At 50.1% G+C, this 15,060-nt stretch overlaps 1 protein-coding gene across 2 annotated transcripts in view; it reads left to right on the top strand.

Moving 5' to 3' along the window:
• LOC146799841 (cell adhesion molecule CEACAM21-like) overlaps positions 1 to 15,060 on the top strand; it is a 212,443-nt gene that overhangs the window by 151,443 nt on the left and 45,940 nt on the right. For both annotated transcript variants that reach the window (XM_085620736.1, XM_085620737.1), the window contains one exon: positions 9,237 to 9,473. In XM_085620736.1, the coding sequence (XP_085476862.1) occupies positions 9,237 to 9,473 (237 nt within the window). The remainder of the gene's footprint in view (positions 1 to 9,236; positions 9,474 to 15,060) is intronic.

The raw sequence follows: 15,060 nt of genomic DNA, 5'->3' as shown, positions 1-15,060 counted from the left end.
AGTGGTCCAGGTGGCCCTGTCTTGTACATATCCCCTGTAAATTCCGCCCGTGCCTGTTGGCACATTGTAAAGTGTGTGTTTTTATCTAATGTGTTTTGGTATAATACAAAGACTATTTTTATATATAACCTTGTGTGGAGTTTCCTTTGTGGTGGGCCTTGGGTGTTGTTGCTGGGTGCGCGCGCAAACGCTTTACACATTGCCTCCGGGATAAGCCTGACTGCTCGTGCCAAGCTGCCAAGGGGGTGAGCAGGGGTTATCTTTGGCGTGTAACTCCCCAGCCCTGACTAGAGTGGTGGTTTCTGCCTGGCTTTGGGGCAAGCCCTAGCCAACCAGAGATCGCCATTTCTAACAACGATCGAAAATCGAAGTTCCTCACTGGCCAATTTCTTCGAGCGTCATGGCTGTGGGACACGCCACTTGCGACACCATGTTTACGAACACTTCCGTGTTGCACACATCCGTCGATTGATCTGAGGGCTCCGTCGATTTAGGGTGCCAGGAAAGATAATCAGCCGGGTTGTGGGCCCCCTGGACGGTAGATGACCTTGAAGTTGTAGGACTGCAGCTGCACTGCCCATCGTTCGATTCTCGGGGGCGCCAGCCAGGATGAAGCTTCAAAAAGCGGGAGTAGGGGCTTGTGGTCAGTCACAACGTGAAACTCCTGGCCGCACAGATACAAGAGGAAATGTTGGCACGCCCACTTGATGGCCAACACCTCCCTCTCGATTTGAGCATATCTGGTCTCTGTGTCGGTGAGGGCTTTACTTGCGTAGGCTACCGGTCTCCAGGTCTCAGGTCCATGTTCCTGAAGGAGGACTGCTTCCAGGCCCACTGGGCTGGCGTCGATGACCAGTTGCGTGCGCCGCTTTGGATGACAGTAGGCCCTCACTGTCTTGTCTAGCAGCCCCGCTTTGATGTCGTTGAATGCTTTGTTAGCAGCCCCAGTCCACTCCCATTTGTGATCATGGCGTGTGAGGGTCTGGAGCGGTTCCGGCATGGCAGCCAGGTTTGGAATGAACTGCCCGCAGTAGGTGGCTATCTTAAGAAAACTCCTCACTTCGGTGGGGTTCTTCAGTGTGCTGGCTGCGTGGATGGCTGTGGCCTTCTTGGGGTCCACGAGGAGCCCCTCTCGGGTGAAGGTGTACCCGAAGAAGTCAACCGTTTCTTGGTAGAACGAGCACTTGGACTTGTGCAGGGTTAAACCACAGTCTGCTAGTCTGTTCAGGGTGGTTCGGAGATGAGGGTGGTGGTCTTCGAGCATGTTCGAGAACACTAGTATATCATCACTAAGGTTGATCACGCCTTGCAGCCTGACAGTGCTTCCCTGATGACATTCTGGAAGACTTCCACTGCCGATGATACTCCGAAGCTGAGCCTCTTATATCTTCGGAGACCAACGTGCATCGAGAAGGTGGTGATATACCTGCTCTCGGGCTCCAGTTGCAGCTTATGGTAGCAGCCATTCAGGTCTAGCTTGGAGAACCACCTGGCTTCGTTTAGGTCTGCGACTATGTCATCCATTGTGGGAGTGATGTGGCGTTCACTCTTCACGGCCGTGTTTGGCAGCCTCATGTCAACGCAGAGCCGGATGGCTCCAGGCTGCTTGGGTTTGGGAGCCACGACCAGCGGGGACACCCACGGGGTTGGGCCAGAGACCTTTTCAGTCACATCGAGATCTTCAAGCTTTTTCAGTTCTTCCTCCACTTGCAGGCAAAGATTCAACTGCACCCTCCGGTGTCTGAGAGCCACAGGTCTTACAGAGGGGTCGATGTGGAGTTTGAACTTCTTGCCCTTGAGCTTCCCTAGTCATTTGAAGAGAGCGGGGAATTCCCTCAACATCGCTTCAGCGTGAGAGTCGTGATCTTGGTTGGCAAAGAAAACGAGTCCCAGGTCCTGAGCCGTGTGGCAACTGAGCAGTGTCCCCTTTCTTCCCTCGGTGATGTGGATCCTGGTCTCAGTGGCGTAGCTTCCACTCGTGACTTTGGCCGTAATGACTCCTCTGAGAAGAAGCAGATCAGTCCCTCCATACGTATAGATTCGGGCCTTGGAAGGCGCAAGCGGGGGTCGAGGTGACAGTCGATCATATTGCTCGGAGTCCATCACGTTGACGGACACGCCTGTGTCGATGAGGGTTTGTACATCAGTGCCTTCAACTGAGGCGGAGCACATGGGAGGTTGCCTTCGGCGACAGTCCGTTCTACTGACGTACAACACCACAAACACTTCCTCGTCATCATCTTCATACACCGGGCATCGTTCCTGTGGCTGGTCCTCCATGGTTGCTGGCGAATCGTCGAAAGAGATCTGGCAAATCCGTTGTGGCATGCCTCTGAGACGCGACAAGCGTTGTCTGAACCGTCTGCCGCAGCACACCTTGGCATAGTGGTTCAGCCTGCCACTGCGGGAGCACGTCTTCCCTTTTGCCCCACAGGCGGCCGTCGCGGGGTGATCTTCTCCACATTATCCACACGGTCCTCCTGGTGACGGTCTGGGTGCTTGTCGGGTCGTGGTGGGGCGTCTTTTGATTGCTTCCACCCGCTCCTCTTTGATCGGTGGGTGCCTGGGCGCGTGTGACGCAGCAACAGGCGTGTGCAGGGTGGCTTCCATCTCCTCTGCTCAGATGTCCGACAGCTCATGGGAGCGGGCCAGGACCAGGATATCGTCCAGGGAGATCCCTGGCTGACAAAGGATCAGCTTCCGCAAGAGTTTGGAGCGGCATCCCAGGATGATTTGGTCCCGTATCTCCTCTCGGTGGTCTGTGAACGTGCACGTGCTGGCCAGCCGGCGGAGCCGTGCATAGAACATGTCGACAGACTCCGAGTCCAACTGCCACGCCCTTCTGAACTTGAATTTTTCAAAATCGGGGTTGAGTTGAGGGTCAAAGTGCCTGTTGAGCGCGGTGACCGCCGCATCGTAGTCGTCGTCATTTCCTGTGCTGGGAAGTGTCTCGAAGAGGTCATAGATACTGCGCCTCCATAATAGTTGAGAAGCAACCATTTCACACTGCCATCTGTTTCCCTTGTCACTTTGAAGTAGTGGTTGAGCCGTCCAACCGATGCCTTCCATCTTGGTGCAGCTGTAGCTGGGTCTGAACCTTCACTGGAGGGGGGTAGAGGCGCAACTGCCGTGTGGCTGTGTCCTGGGGGAGGCGCATTGGCACCCCCACTTGGATTATTTGTTCCATCCTGCTGGGCAGCAGTGCCAGCTGTCGGCGGGTTGCTCATGGTGGCCGTGCATTGGGGTACCTGCGTGAGGGAGTGGCCTGGGTATCAAAACTCGGTTTCTGGGTGCGCGTGCTAGCGCGTGACCACGTGCCACTGACTGCCTTGTGGCTATATGTGCGTGCGTGGGAGGCGATGTGCCCTCCAATCGGTGGCAGAAGGGAGCAGGACAGCGCGGGTAGGCACCGCACGCTCCCGACAGAAGCTAGACAGGTAGGCGGGCACGCGTGGGGTGCGACCGGCCTCGTCACCAATGTAGCGCGGCATGGCCTGGAAATTACTAGGCCGCAGCAGCGCTGAATAATGTACACGAGACTCTCACTTTCACTCTTGTGGCCGTAAGACCCCGAGCGGTCTCCGGCCGTTTATTTATCCCCTCGGGTCGAGCCCGCCCTGAGGGGTGTGTGCATGCATGAAAACGGCAACATTGTAGTAGAGAGCCCGAGTGGCTCTCTACAAGGTATTTTGAAACATGTTACTGATACTTTGGGAGCAGACAAATGTGAAACTGGCTACGTTCGTCAAATCCAACGCTGACAGAGTCAATTAAGTCGAACACGAAGGCACAGTGAGCAGGAAACTCCTTTTCATAGCCCACGCGTAGATGACTTTGAAGCTTGTACAATGTCATAAATATGAAGCTTGTATCATATTAAAACGTCACCAATAAAAGTTGACTCCACACTGCAGGCGCATACTTTGGGGATGGCTGTTCCTTTGATCACACGGCTAGACATACTACAGCTCTTGGACGTTTTCAGATTAAAAGTAAACACAAGTCCTTTATGCTAATGAACTACACCCAGACTGGGGCTGACCAATGTGAAGGACACTGGTGGGGCTGGCAGGCTTGGTACTTCAGTCTTGAGGTATCTTCTTGGTGTCTGTGGGTTTCCTTTAAAGATTTCTTCTTTGAGTAACTCCTTTTGCAGCTCGCAAAGTTTCTTCTTCCGTAAATTGTTGCCAAAAATCTGTGGTAATAAAGTCCAGGTAGTGTGATGTACTTCAGGTAGATTTATTAGTTGTAGTTACAAGTTGTTGAGTTCATGTGAAGCAGCCCCACCAGGAGCAGTTTCCTTTCTCACTCCAACGGCCCCACTCAAGTATCCAGGCACCCAGACATTCCAATCATGTCCATCACACCAACATTCCATGCAGCACATTCACACTGGCTGAACAGCTTTGGAGAAAGTACCAAGATAAATACAAGACCGGTTACTACAGAAGGGTTTGGAAGAACTACTGGGGTTAAAGGGTTCACACTCCTCACCACGAGTTAGGCATGTTAAAAAATGGATTGCAATTTTGGGCTTGTCAACCCTATGGGATGAACCCCTGCTGTTGCAAATGGTGTTAAAGAAGACGTGAAACAGGGGCGGCTCCTCCATTGGACCTGAGGCGCGTCGCCCCACTTATGCGCCGCCCAAAGCCCCAGGGATAAAAAAAAAAGGTAATTTATTACCATTTTATTATCATCCCGTTCTGAACCGAGTGTCAGGATGGGGCAGGGCCTGCTCAGTGAGCAGGGAGGAGTGGTGGGCAGTGGGCTGCCTTCTGCACCTGTTCAAAGTGCGCATGTGTCTTTGGCCGGCCGGCGTGAGTCGGCCAGCCATGCATGCGCACTTCAAACCTCTCAACGCAGCTAGGTTGAGTGCAAGTGCAGGCATCCAGTACCCTCGAGAGCAGCGACAGAGGCCGCTGCCACCAATCAGGGCACTGCTCTCATGCTGCTTAACAGCACGTGAGCAGTCCCGGATTGGTCGAGGCAGTTTGCTGGGGCATGCACTGTGTCCCAGCAGCAGACGAGGTCAGAGTGAGGAGGACGTCGTCACCGTCGTCAGGATCCATAAGTGCACTTCTTTCTTCTTTTTTTCTTTTGATTGCCCGCCCCCCACCCTCGGTAGATGCCGCCCACCAGTGCCATTAAAGAGGGCATAGTGGGATTATATGACGTTCTTTCATAACCCAAACCCCCACAAGGGCACCTTGACTGACAGTTCCTACAGTTCAAATCTTCCCCAGCCTTTGAGGCCGGTATGGTACAAGCAACAATTAGTCCTATTGTAGAAGGATACAAATGTACAAAAATACCATATCACATCCCGTATTTAAATCAACACAAATTGAGTAATTAGAGAGAGAAAGAAAATGAATCCACTACATAAAGAAATATGAAATCAGCTCAGTTTGTATATTCTTTCATCAATGGTGCATACATTTACTAAATATTACTGTGGTCGCTCCATGAAAAAGTGCTCTGAGAGGTGCTCACATTTAAAGTACCGCGACAGAAGAGAGAATAATGAATATCAAGTTTACAGCAAAAACAGTAAACACAGCAGCAAACCAAGTTTCGTGTCCCTTTCGTCTGCACTGCTTATCAAAGTGCAGGTAGAGGATGGATCCGCCCTATGCGTAGACGTGGGGCTCAGGTCATACCTGGAGGCAGAGCGGACACTCAACGGACTCCTCTGTATTACCTGTTGTCTATCCGATCAGGGTCTTGCACAGAGTATGGCTTACTAGGAGGAACGTCGGGCAGGACTTGTAACTAACCACAGTAGACTTGTCGGCAGCTGTTCCAGATGCGGTGCTCTGCGTAGCATATACGTCATGCTTTGGTTTACGCTTGTCCTTTTCCTCTGTTTGTAGAAAGTATGAATTTGAATGTACAGATTTGACCTTTTTTAGATGTTTTCGTATTATTATTATTATGTGTATCTAATCTATGTTTATGTTTTATGAGCTTGGCTTGAGATGATCCTTTTTTGACTTGACTTGAGTCGCTCACCGGGTCCCAGTAAAGAGTACTAGTTAGAGGCTCCAGGAGATTGTTTGACTGCTGATCTGCCGGTGTCTCAGCAGCAGCTGTAGGGTGAAGGCATAGTGTTGGAAACGGGGGGGAAATAGTCATTTTTAGATAAGATCTTTGACTTGAACACCTTTAAAGGGAGGCTGGGACTCCGCTCTCCTTGGAGTCGAGGTGCAAGAATCAAAGAGGGTTTTTGGGGCGTGGGATTGGTACTCTAAGAGCCGGGCTTTGGAAGAGAGGATGTGAGAGGCTCTGCTGGTTTGGGCATCTTCTTTGCTGCATGGAAATGCTCAGATTAGCCGTAGGAGGGCATCACACAGGGGAGGCGTGACTGAATACTTTTCTTGAGTGAAGCTAAGTAAATAAAAGTTCTTTGAAGGTTGGAAAAGAAGGTCTTGATTTCAGAGACGAGGGAGATGAGTGTATGGGGGAGAAGCGAGGGTGGAGGAGCCCTGGGATGATGCCTTCATCCAGGAGGTGAGGGGTGGCCTTGTGGGGTGTCAGAGCACGGCTGCTAAACCGAGCGCAGGGAGAGGCGTAGCAGAGGTGACAGCGAGCCTGGCTTTGGGTCGCTTGGTAAGTTTGCACGAGTCCTTCATGTGGGCGGCTTGAGGATGTCTCCGGCATTGACATGGCATTGACTGGTTTCATGAGTGAACGCCTGAGTCTCAAGATGCAGGACGTCTACAGAGACCTTCTCTTGCTCATATCTTGGCGGTTCTTTAATAGTGCACTGATGTATTCAATTACTGGGTCTTCAGACTTTGAGAGTCATTTAAGGGGAGCCGAGCAGGAGAACCGCGTGAACTGCTGGTTGCATTCAGGGTACTCGCAGAAATAGGATCCACCATCATAAATCTTTAGCTTGATATCCTGTCCATAACATAACATAACATAACACGTGTATTTGTAAAGCGCACTTATCACCCGTGGGTCTCAAGGCGCTGAATAACAGATGTTTATTGGCACCCAACTCTCAATGGTACCTCAAGCCCTCGGGTGAGATTGACAATCACCCCACTGTCTGTAGGGAAGGCTCCGCTTACTAATTTACTCACTATGCAAGGTGCGGAGTAGCATCATTTGACTCCACTCTTTTATCTTGTTGAGGACACGTATATATGTGTATACCTTTAGCCATACGTGCTCGCATAAATTAATTATAATCAGAATGCGAGGTGCACTGGTATAGAAAGTGCAGTAATGCAATGTTCTAAACGGATATGTGCAGTAACTATTTTCTTTTAGGGACAACTGGCCAATCAATAAAATTCATCAATAGGCTCAGATTGTACTGGGGTTGCGCTAAAATGCATTTAATTCAGTGCATTCTCCACAGGTTACAAAAGAATGAATCGCGAGCGTGTCGGGCTCGTGCCTATAGCATGGTCAGTTGTTGCTCAAATTAATAAAGTGTATCCATGTGTGAAAGTACAATGCATACATATATGAATAGTTGTATATGTTATTGATGTATGTACAGGATTATATGTGTGCTGCACAATTACATGCTTTTGAACGTATCTTGCTAAGTTAGTGTGACTGCGGCCCTTAAGCTTCCAGTTGGGACCTTTAACATTGAGCGTGAAAGTGGGGTCCGATGTATTTTCCTTTCCAGGTGCAGACACAGCACTCTCAGCTAGTGAAGGAACATTGCATTCTTGAGATAGTGAGGCGAGGAGGAACCGGCGAGGTCTCTTACATGTAATGAGAAGAGCAAGGGAGTTGTTAATATCTGTGGAAGGGACGCCTCGGAAGCGGAGACTGCCATATGGGAGTATCGGACCAGGCCCCGAGACCCTTCATGGGAAATTAAATAAAGGAGATAGAATCATGTGAGGTCACGTGTCTCGAACCCTCTGTGTGTCTCTTATTAGTGACCCTACTTTGCACTCAGACAGAAGCCTCTAGACGTCGGGAGGCGCGGATCTCTCCTGACTTCGGATTGTGGGTTTGTGCTGTACACGATCCTTTATTTACAGAACTTCTACAGGAGTTCTGGTGCTAACACACTTCTTGCTTCTGGATTAATAGGGTTTCCGTAACTCTTAGTTTAGTGCAGAGATAGCCAGATACTGTAAATCTTTTCCATGTCTGGAGAGAAGGATCGAAGCCATTCGTCCACTCATCAGATTTTATTCTTAATTTCCTGCATTCCAATTACGGAAACCTTGCTTTGTCCTTTACTGCTTAGGTCCAATATTGTACCTCAATGTGGTCTTCCCTTAATAATCCTGTATATTTACAGTATGTTTTGCGATTGATTTATAATACCCTGGCTTTGAGTTTATGATGAATAAACTTTAACTTCAACTTTAAGATGCGGACTCTGACTCTCAACGTGTGGTCACACTGGTCCCACTGGTTATGGAATCTAAATGTGTCAGTAGCCCCTTTTCTTTTCAGGCTACAACAAAGGTCCATTGACGTAGAGAAAACTGAAAGGTTTGCCTGGAGCTTCACCAGGCCCATCTAGCAAGGGGGTTGTACCGTCACCCAGCCCGCTTTGAGTAAGAAAGAGAAGGCTTCTGCTGCAATAGGCTGGTCACATCAGCCGCTTCCTCCTCTCTTCCTACTAGAATGAATTTACAACCTGATTTATTTCCAGAAGATGGTCAAAGCCTGGGCACCCTCGGCCTCTCCCATGCATCAGCCGTCCATTTCAGCTGCGATGATCCTATCCCACCTTCCGTCGAGGGAGTCCTATCACAGCCCTCGCCCACTCTCATGCAGCGCAGAAGCAGAGAGAGAGACCACACACCTCAAAGAGGTGGCACAGAGTAAGGGGGGCTCCTCGGCTAGAGGGATTTCTTCAGGGGTTGTCATAGCCGAGTGTTTCATCCCAGTTTGAGCCAAGAGCATGCTTGGCTTTCTTGCTGAAAAGTAATCAGCCCACGTTACTCTGTACAGATTGTTTTTAGACCATAGAGCGCCTGATACGTCCAACAAATAGACCAATCAGAGACCTTCAGGACCCAGCCAAGAGTAGAATGGGGGGTGGGGCAGGGAATCCATTATAAGGAACACCCTAAACTAAGGGATTTAAAACCCTCCCAGGCAGAGCTTCAAGAGCTCAAGTGCTAAAGTGCCAAGAAGCACAAAGTCAATACTGTCACAAGCGACAACTCTCCCACAGCAGAACACAAAGATTCCTCCATACAGAACCATCCATTTTAGACTTCTCTGTCTGTCTTTTTCAGTTCCTGTGTCTGAGCCAGAGATGGAAGCCACTTGTGCTCTTAACGGCACCGTCCGGCTCATCTGCCTCGTGGCCAATGGGACAGCGCCCTTGTATTCCTGGAGTGTGAATGGGACTCAACAGAACGCCTCAGGTCAAGAACTTACCACAGATGCTGCTGTGATGGTCACCGTCACCTGCACCGCCAGGAACCTGATCAGCCAGAGAGAAAGCCGGCCTGTAAATGTCACCTGCACTGGTAAGAGCAAACATTCTATGGGCCAGTGGCCTGTGTTTGGACTCATCTGCAGACTGTCTGTGAAAGAGGTTAGAGACAGTAGTAAATCCACACCTGTGAGAGTACTCCAACCAAGGGTTACTAATGAACACTGTTTGGTATTAACAAGCATTGGCAGTAGTAAACCTTCACTTTGTTTTCTTACTTTCTTCTGTTTTCCATGGGGAATATCAGTGATGTCATCAGTGATGTCACTGGCCATGTCATGAGTGATGTAATATGTGACGTCATCAGCAGTGCATTGCGGGTGCGCGAGTTATAGTTAGCTCAACTAACTATAACGGGGGAATTTCTATGGTTTTATGTGAGTCAAAAGTCCAACTAACTATAACGTCCCTGAAACCTATGGTTTTTTCAGTGAATTTCAAAGGTTTTTTAAATGCTAATTCCTAACTATAACGTCTGTAAAACCTATAGTTTTTTCAGTCAATATATATATATATATATATATCTCTATATATATATCTCTCTATATATATATATATATATATATATTCTTTTTTTTTCTCAGAAAACACCAAAAATTAAAGTGAAGTGAAACACAGAAATTCACCAGTTGAGCTAACTATAACCTGCGCCCCGGCCATGCACTGCTTATGGCCTTACACATTACATCACTCGTCATATGTTCGATGGCATCATTTATGACATCACTGATGACATCATCCAATGAATGTGTTAGTTTGAGGGGCCGCCCCATCCCCGAGCCCATTTTGGCCCTTGGGACTCCATCCCCCTGCATTAATTACAGGAGGGTGCCCTGGTGCCCACACTGGGTACTCACAAACAACACAGGGGGAGCCCCAGAGTCCCCGCAGCTCCAGCCAGCTCCCCACATTGTGCGGGAGCCAGCATTGCTCTTGTTTGGAGGGAGCAGCTGTTTTTTGCATGATCCCTCCAGGTGGGAGCAGTATGTGTTCTGTTTCCCTGCCCGTAGGAGTGTGGGCAGGGAAACAGTACACAAGTCAGCTCCCAACTGGCAGTAGCAAATCTCCAGCCAGCGAGGAGCAGACTTCCATGTTTGCTCCTCTTTGGAGAGAGATTTAATTTTGCAGAGTGATTTCGGCTGGAATAGCATAGTTTTTTAACCTTTTTTTGATTCTTGATTTGTGATATATGATTAAACAACTACTGCCTAAGCAACAACTTCCTTCACCACAAAGGCTAAACCACGAGCAATGTCAAACCACTACATTGTTAACCACGAGTTCCCTAACCATAAAAATATTCCAATTTAATGGCTTTCCAGAATCAAACATTTAGAAAGCTTCAGTAAACATTTATTTTATTAGAATGTTCTCATTTTGATGTTCGGTCTTATGATATAGTTGCATTTCTCCAGGAAAACAATAATATTTTTAGCAGCATTTCACAAATTCACTCTTCAGAATTTAGATGCTTTTATATAGCTACCATAGACTCAAACCGCCTGCACAAATCTTTCCTTCTTCCATGCATCATAATGCTTGCACGGTCTTCCGATGCTTTCCGTGCCTCAGTCTATCTTGGTAGGAACAGATGCCTGAAGGGCACCGTCGTGTGTATTGAGTGAATGTCCGGATGTTTGTACTGATAACTATTGTTAATGACATCTTCAATGTAGGGATGACAAACAAGTCGCTCGAAAGGGATGGGTTCCCTTATCAACTGAGCCCAGTTCAAGGAAGATATGCGGCAACTGCTTTAAAAAAGTGGCATCTTTGTTCTGCTCACTGAAATATCTTTAGTTGTCTCCTTTATCACTTGTTTCTAGCGAGAACACTGTAAACAGAGCTGACAGGGAAATGAGGGTCTTAGTTGTGCTGGAAATAATAACCTCACTCCCTTGATGGTCCTCTTCGGCTGGGTGCAATTCGTTAATTAGCTTAAGCAACTTGAGTGAGTGTTGTGTTGTGGGCCCTAGGCCCACATGATTCTAAAGGACTGACACAGACACATTATCTTTAGTTATTCAACTGGCCACGAGCACGTGCACTCGGGCCCCTTTATTAGCAGGGTCACGTCACTCGTGATGCCGGTGATGGATGGGTGTCGGGTGTGTGTGTGTGCCCACTCCCGTAGGGGAGTGGCTACTAACTCTGTGCCTGTTGAGACACTAGAACGTGTCTCGCAGGACACAACATTCCTCCCAAATTTTAATAAAAACAAAAGTTCCCTAGTCCAACCTGTAGGGAGAAATAACAATAAAATATACACCACGGTCCATCAGTTTCTCGGGTCAGGCATCCAGAAGACAACAGACCAGGACGGGTGACTCCAACGGTAGCAGGACGATCTCGGCGAGCCTTCATCATTTAACCTGTGTGATTCAGGACACGAATGCTTGCTTGAAGATGTCCGCGGCACTCTAGTAGCGTGTCTGTGGAATCATGCCCTTTGGTCCCAGATGGCTTCATTCCGCTGACCGTGAGGATGGTGTGTGGTGATTAAAAACAGTTCATAGATTGGGTGCGTCAAGATCATGGTTGGAGTCCATGGTGAAAGTTCACTGGATTATTTCTGTATAGCTGGAAGTCTCTATGAGGCTGCTTTGCTGTGTCCGGTGACCTGTCGGTGGAACAATGTCTCTTCCAGCTCTCCCGCCTGGGGAGGCCCTTCTTCGGGCTTGCCACGGGACTGCTGATAGGCTGCGATTGGGGCTGCGTGTGTGCCGGCTGGGGGCAGCTGCAAGCCACCGAGGAGCCAGTAGCCAGTCTCTCGCACAAACCTCAAGGGTGTATGGATCTTGGTCAGGACATGCTCTTGCTGCCGCAGTTCAGGTGCAGACCAGGTTAGCAGGTAGCCTCTGAGTTGTCTTGTTGGCTAGTTTGGCAATAGCAAAGGACTCCGCTCCATGTGTCTTCGAGATTGTGTCGGTTGACGCACTTGATGAGGACTGCCATGGTGGCGTTGCCAGCCGTGTGGTGAATCTGGACGATGGCGGTTGCCTTGATGGGTTCAGGCATCTAGTCGGGAGTCGATCACCTGAGGCAGGGAGTGGCCAGGTACCTCCATGTTCTCTGGGGAGGCATTGGCATTTGTCAACTTGTGCTTCTTGGGCTGGTGGGACTTTGATGACGGAGGAGTGATGAACACGCTGAGGAACATAAGGCTTGAGACTCGGTTCGCACAGGCTGTGCGGCTTACTCTCGGACTCCCACTGTGCGGCTGCCAGTTCCTTCTCGGGCTATCATCCTCTTCCCTTGCTGTCGCTGTGCCAGGACTCACTCCTGTTGTAGCTTAGGTTCTCTTCATCGTCCGGGCTGCCAATCGTGACTTCCCCTTCTGGCCTCAGTTGGTTGTCCGATTCTTGGCGCGGACCCTCCGGTCACACTTCCACGTTTTCTTGCTGAGTGCGGTGTCATGCACATGGCACTGATGACATAGCTGCCATTGGGAATGGACGACAGGTGGTGACGATTAACTAGGAGATGAAGCTTCTGGATGGACGTCGTAGGCACATGATTGCTTCTTCTGTATCTTCTCGCACTGTGAAGCGATGGGAGCAACGCGGTTTGCGCGTGCTGTGGCTTACGTGTGGTTCTCCCTTGGTGCTCTCGCCAGGGCCATCGGTCCGCCTTGGTGGCTGTCTGGTGTCTTTGATGGTGTTCTTGGCTTGTGGTGCCATGAGTCCTCTTGCTTCTCCTTCCTGTGTCTTTGACACACCTCCGTTTGTCCAGCTCGTCGGGGTGACACGATCTTCACTCTTCTTCTGCTTCTCCTCAGGGTGCAGTGACATGCACCGTGTTCTAACAAGGCCAACGGGTCTATTAACTTCAATGGTCTCTTGACCATCCAGGTGAGGCTTCAGTCGCTCTTTTCAGCTGCATGGCGAGTAGCCGCTCATCTTGGGTGCTCCTTCTTCAGGCAGCTTCTTGACGCCCCTATTCCGGGCGTTCCCTCTCCAGGGAATGACTTCCGTGGGCAGTAGTGAGCTAGTAGGGGTGGCTGTCCACTAGTGGTGTGCAACTCTCCTCTCGTTAGCCTTGGATCACTGACGACTCCGGCGTGAGGCAGTGTGAGGCAGGACACTGTTCTGCGTTTTGCCCTTTCTCTTCGAAGAGGTCTTGCTCTCCTGGGCGACTGCCCATGCAATCAAACTTCTGGGGGCCTTTGTCGCGCACCTCGGACTTGGCGCTCTTCTACCCTCTTCTGAGTATTCGTGCTTCTGTGCGTCTGCGCAACCATTTCTCTGTGCTCTCTCTGGTTGCATCGCTCCGGCGAGATTCTGACTGCGCCCTTCGTTTGCTTCATTGCTGCTGTGGAGATGTATGGGATCTCCCTGCTGATTCCAGCAGTGCTTCTTTGGAGAGATCTCTCTTCCTTCTGGGCGTGCCCCTGTGCTGGCGCGCTTCTGGGTGCATGCAGCGCTTGTCTCAGACTGCGTGCTCATCTTTGCGAGGGCATCCTCTTCTGGCACTGGCTGTGCCTGCTCTTTCTCCTTGCGGTGATGGTCATTCACCGCCACGGGCGTGTGGCACACTCATCTCACTTGCGGTGGCGTACGAACAGGCACTGGGGTTGCACTCTGCACCAGTCTTTCTTGTGTGCCGAGATGGGGACAGCTGGCTGGAGGCTTTTGCATTCTGGTTGCTCCTGGCATCACTGGACCCTTGGCAGCATACTTGGCTGGGCAACTTGGAGCTTGTTGAGGCTCTCTGCTGGATGCATCAGTCTCTTACTGCAGTATGGATTTCCTTGTTGCAGTATCCAGTCTTTCTCCCGCTTTTACTTCCCTTCAGCAGCCTGGAACTGACTCTCTCTGATCAACTTCTGTGCTCCTCGGTCACTCTTTCCTGGGTCTGTTGCACTTCATTCGTTCAGCGGGTGTGGTGCCGCTCGATGGCCACTAGGTGGCTCTGCAGGGCTAACTATAGGACCTTCTATCTGGGACCTCTCTCGGTTCCGTGGTGCTGCTGTTTGTCCTGTTTTCGCAGGCGTTGTTGGGGGGAGAGAAATGGAGGGCGACATGTGGCGGGTGTTGCCTTCTTTGCACCCAATGCCCTCACACTGCAGACACCTGTGTGCCTCTCTGAATGCTACCTGTGATGCGTCCACATTGCCAGAGCCTGGATTGGCCGCAGGAGCTCTGCAAATGCTGCGGGCCTTGCTTTTCTTTCTGCTAGTACTTTTTTTTTTGTCCTTCAATCATGTACTGCAAACAGCCGGTCCTGTGCTGCTGTGCATGTGCTTGGCAGTGTGTTTCCTCTTTTTCCAAATACACCCATGGAGCTGCCTCTCCTTCTGCAGTGTCTGCATGACTTCTTGTGGCATCATGTGCTACACAGTCCTTTCTTTTATTTAGCGGGTGCAGTACCGCTAATAGGCCACACGATGGCACTGTTGCTTTCCATGGAACGTGGCCCAGGCAGTTCCCCAGCATCCGATGCCTCACGCACGCTTCATTCAGAGAGTGCCTCCGTGACTTGTATTGCTCATAGTCACTTCCCTCACAAAGCACTACCATTTGCAGCAAGGTAAGTGCACCTCTTGTTCATTTTTCTTTCTGTCCAATCTCACCAGACGGCATTCATCCTTTGCCGGTACATGCACACAAACGGGGCACTTC

This window comes from Triturus cristatus, chromosome 8 (assembly GCF_964204655.1).
Source record: "Triturus cristatus chromosome 8, aTriCri1.1, whole genome shotgun sequence".
NCBI classification, from domain to species: domain Eukaryota; kingdom Metazoa; phylum Chordata; class Amphibia; order Caudata; family Salamandridae; genus Triturus; species Triturus cristatus.
This window is presented reverse-complemented; position numbering and strand designations above follow the sequence as displayed.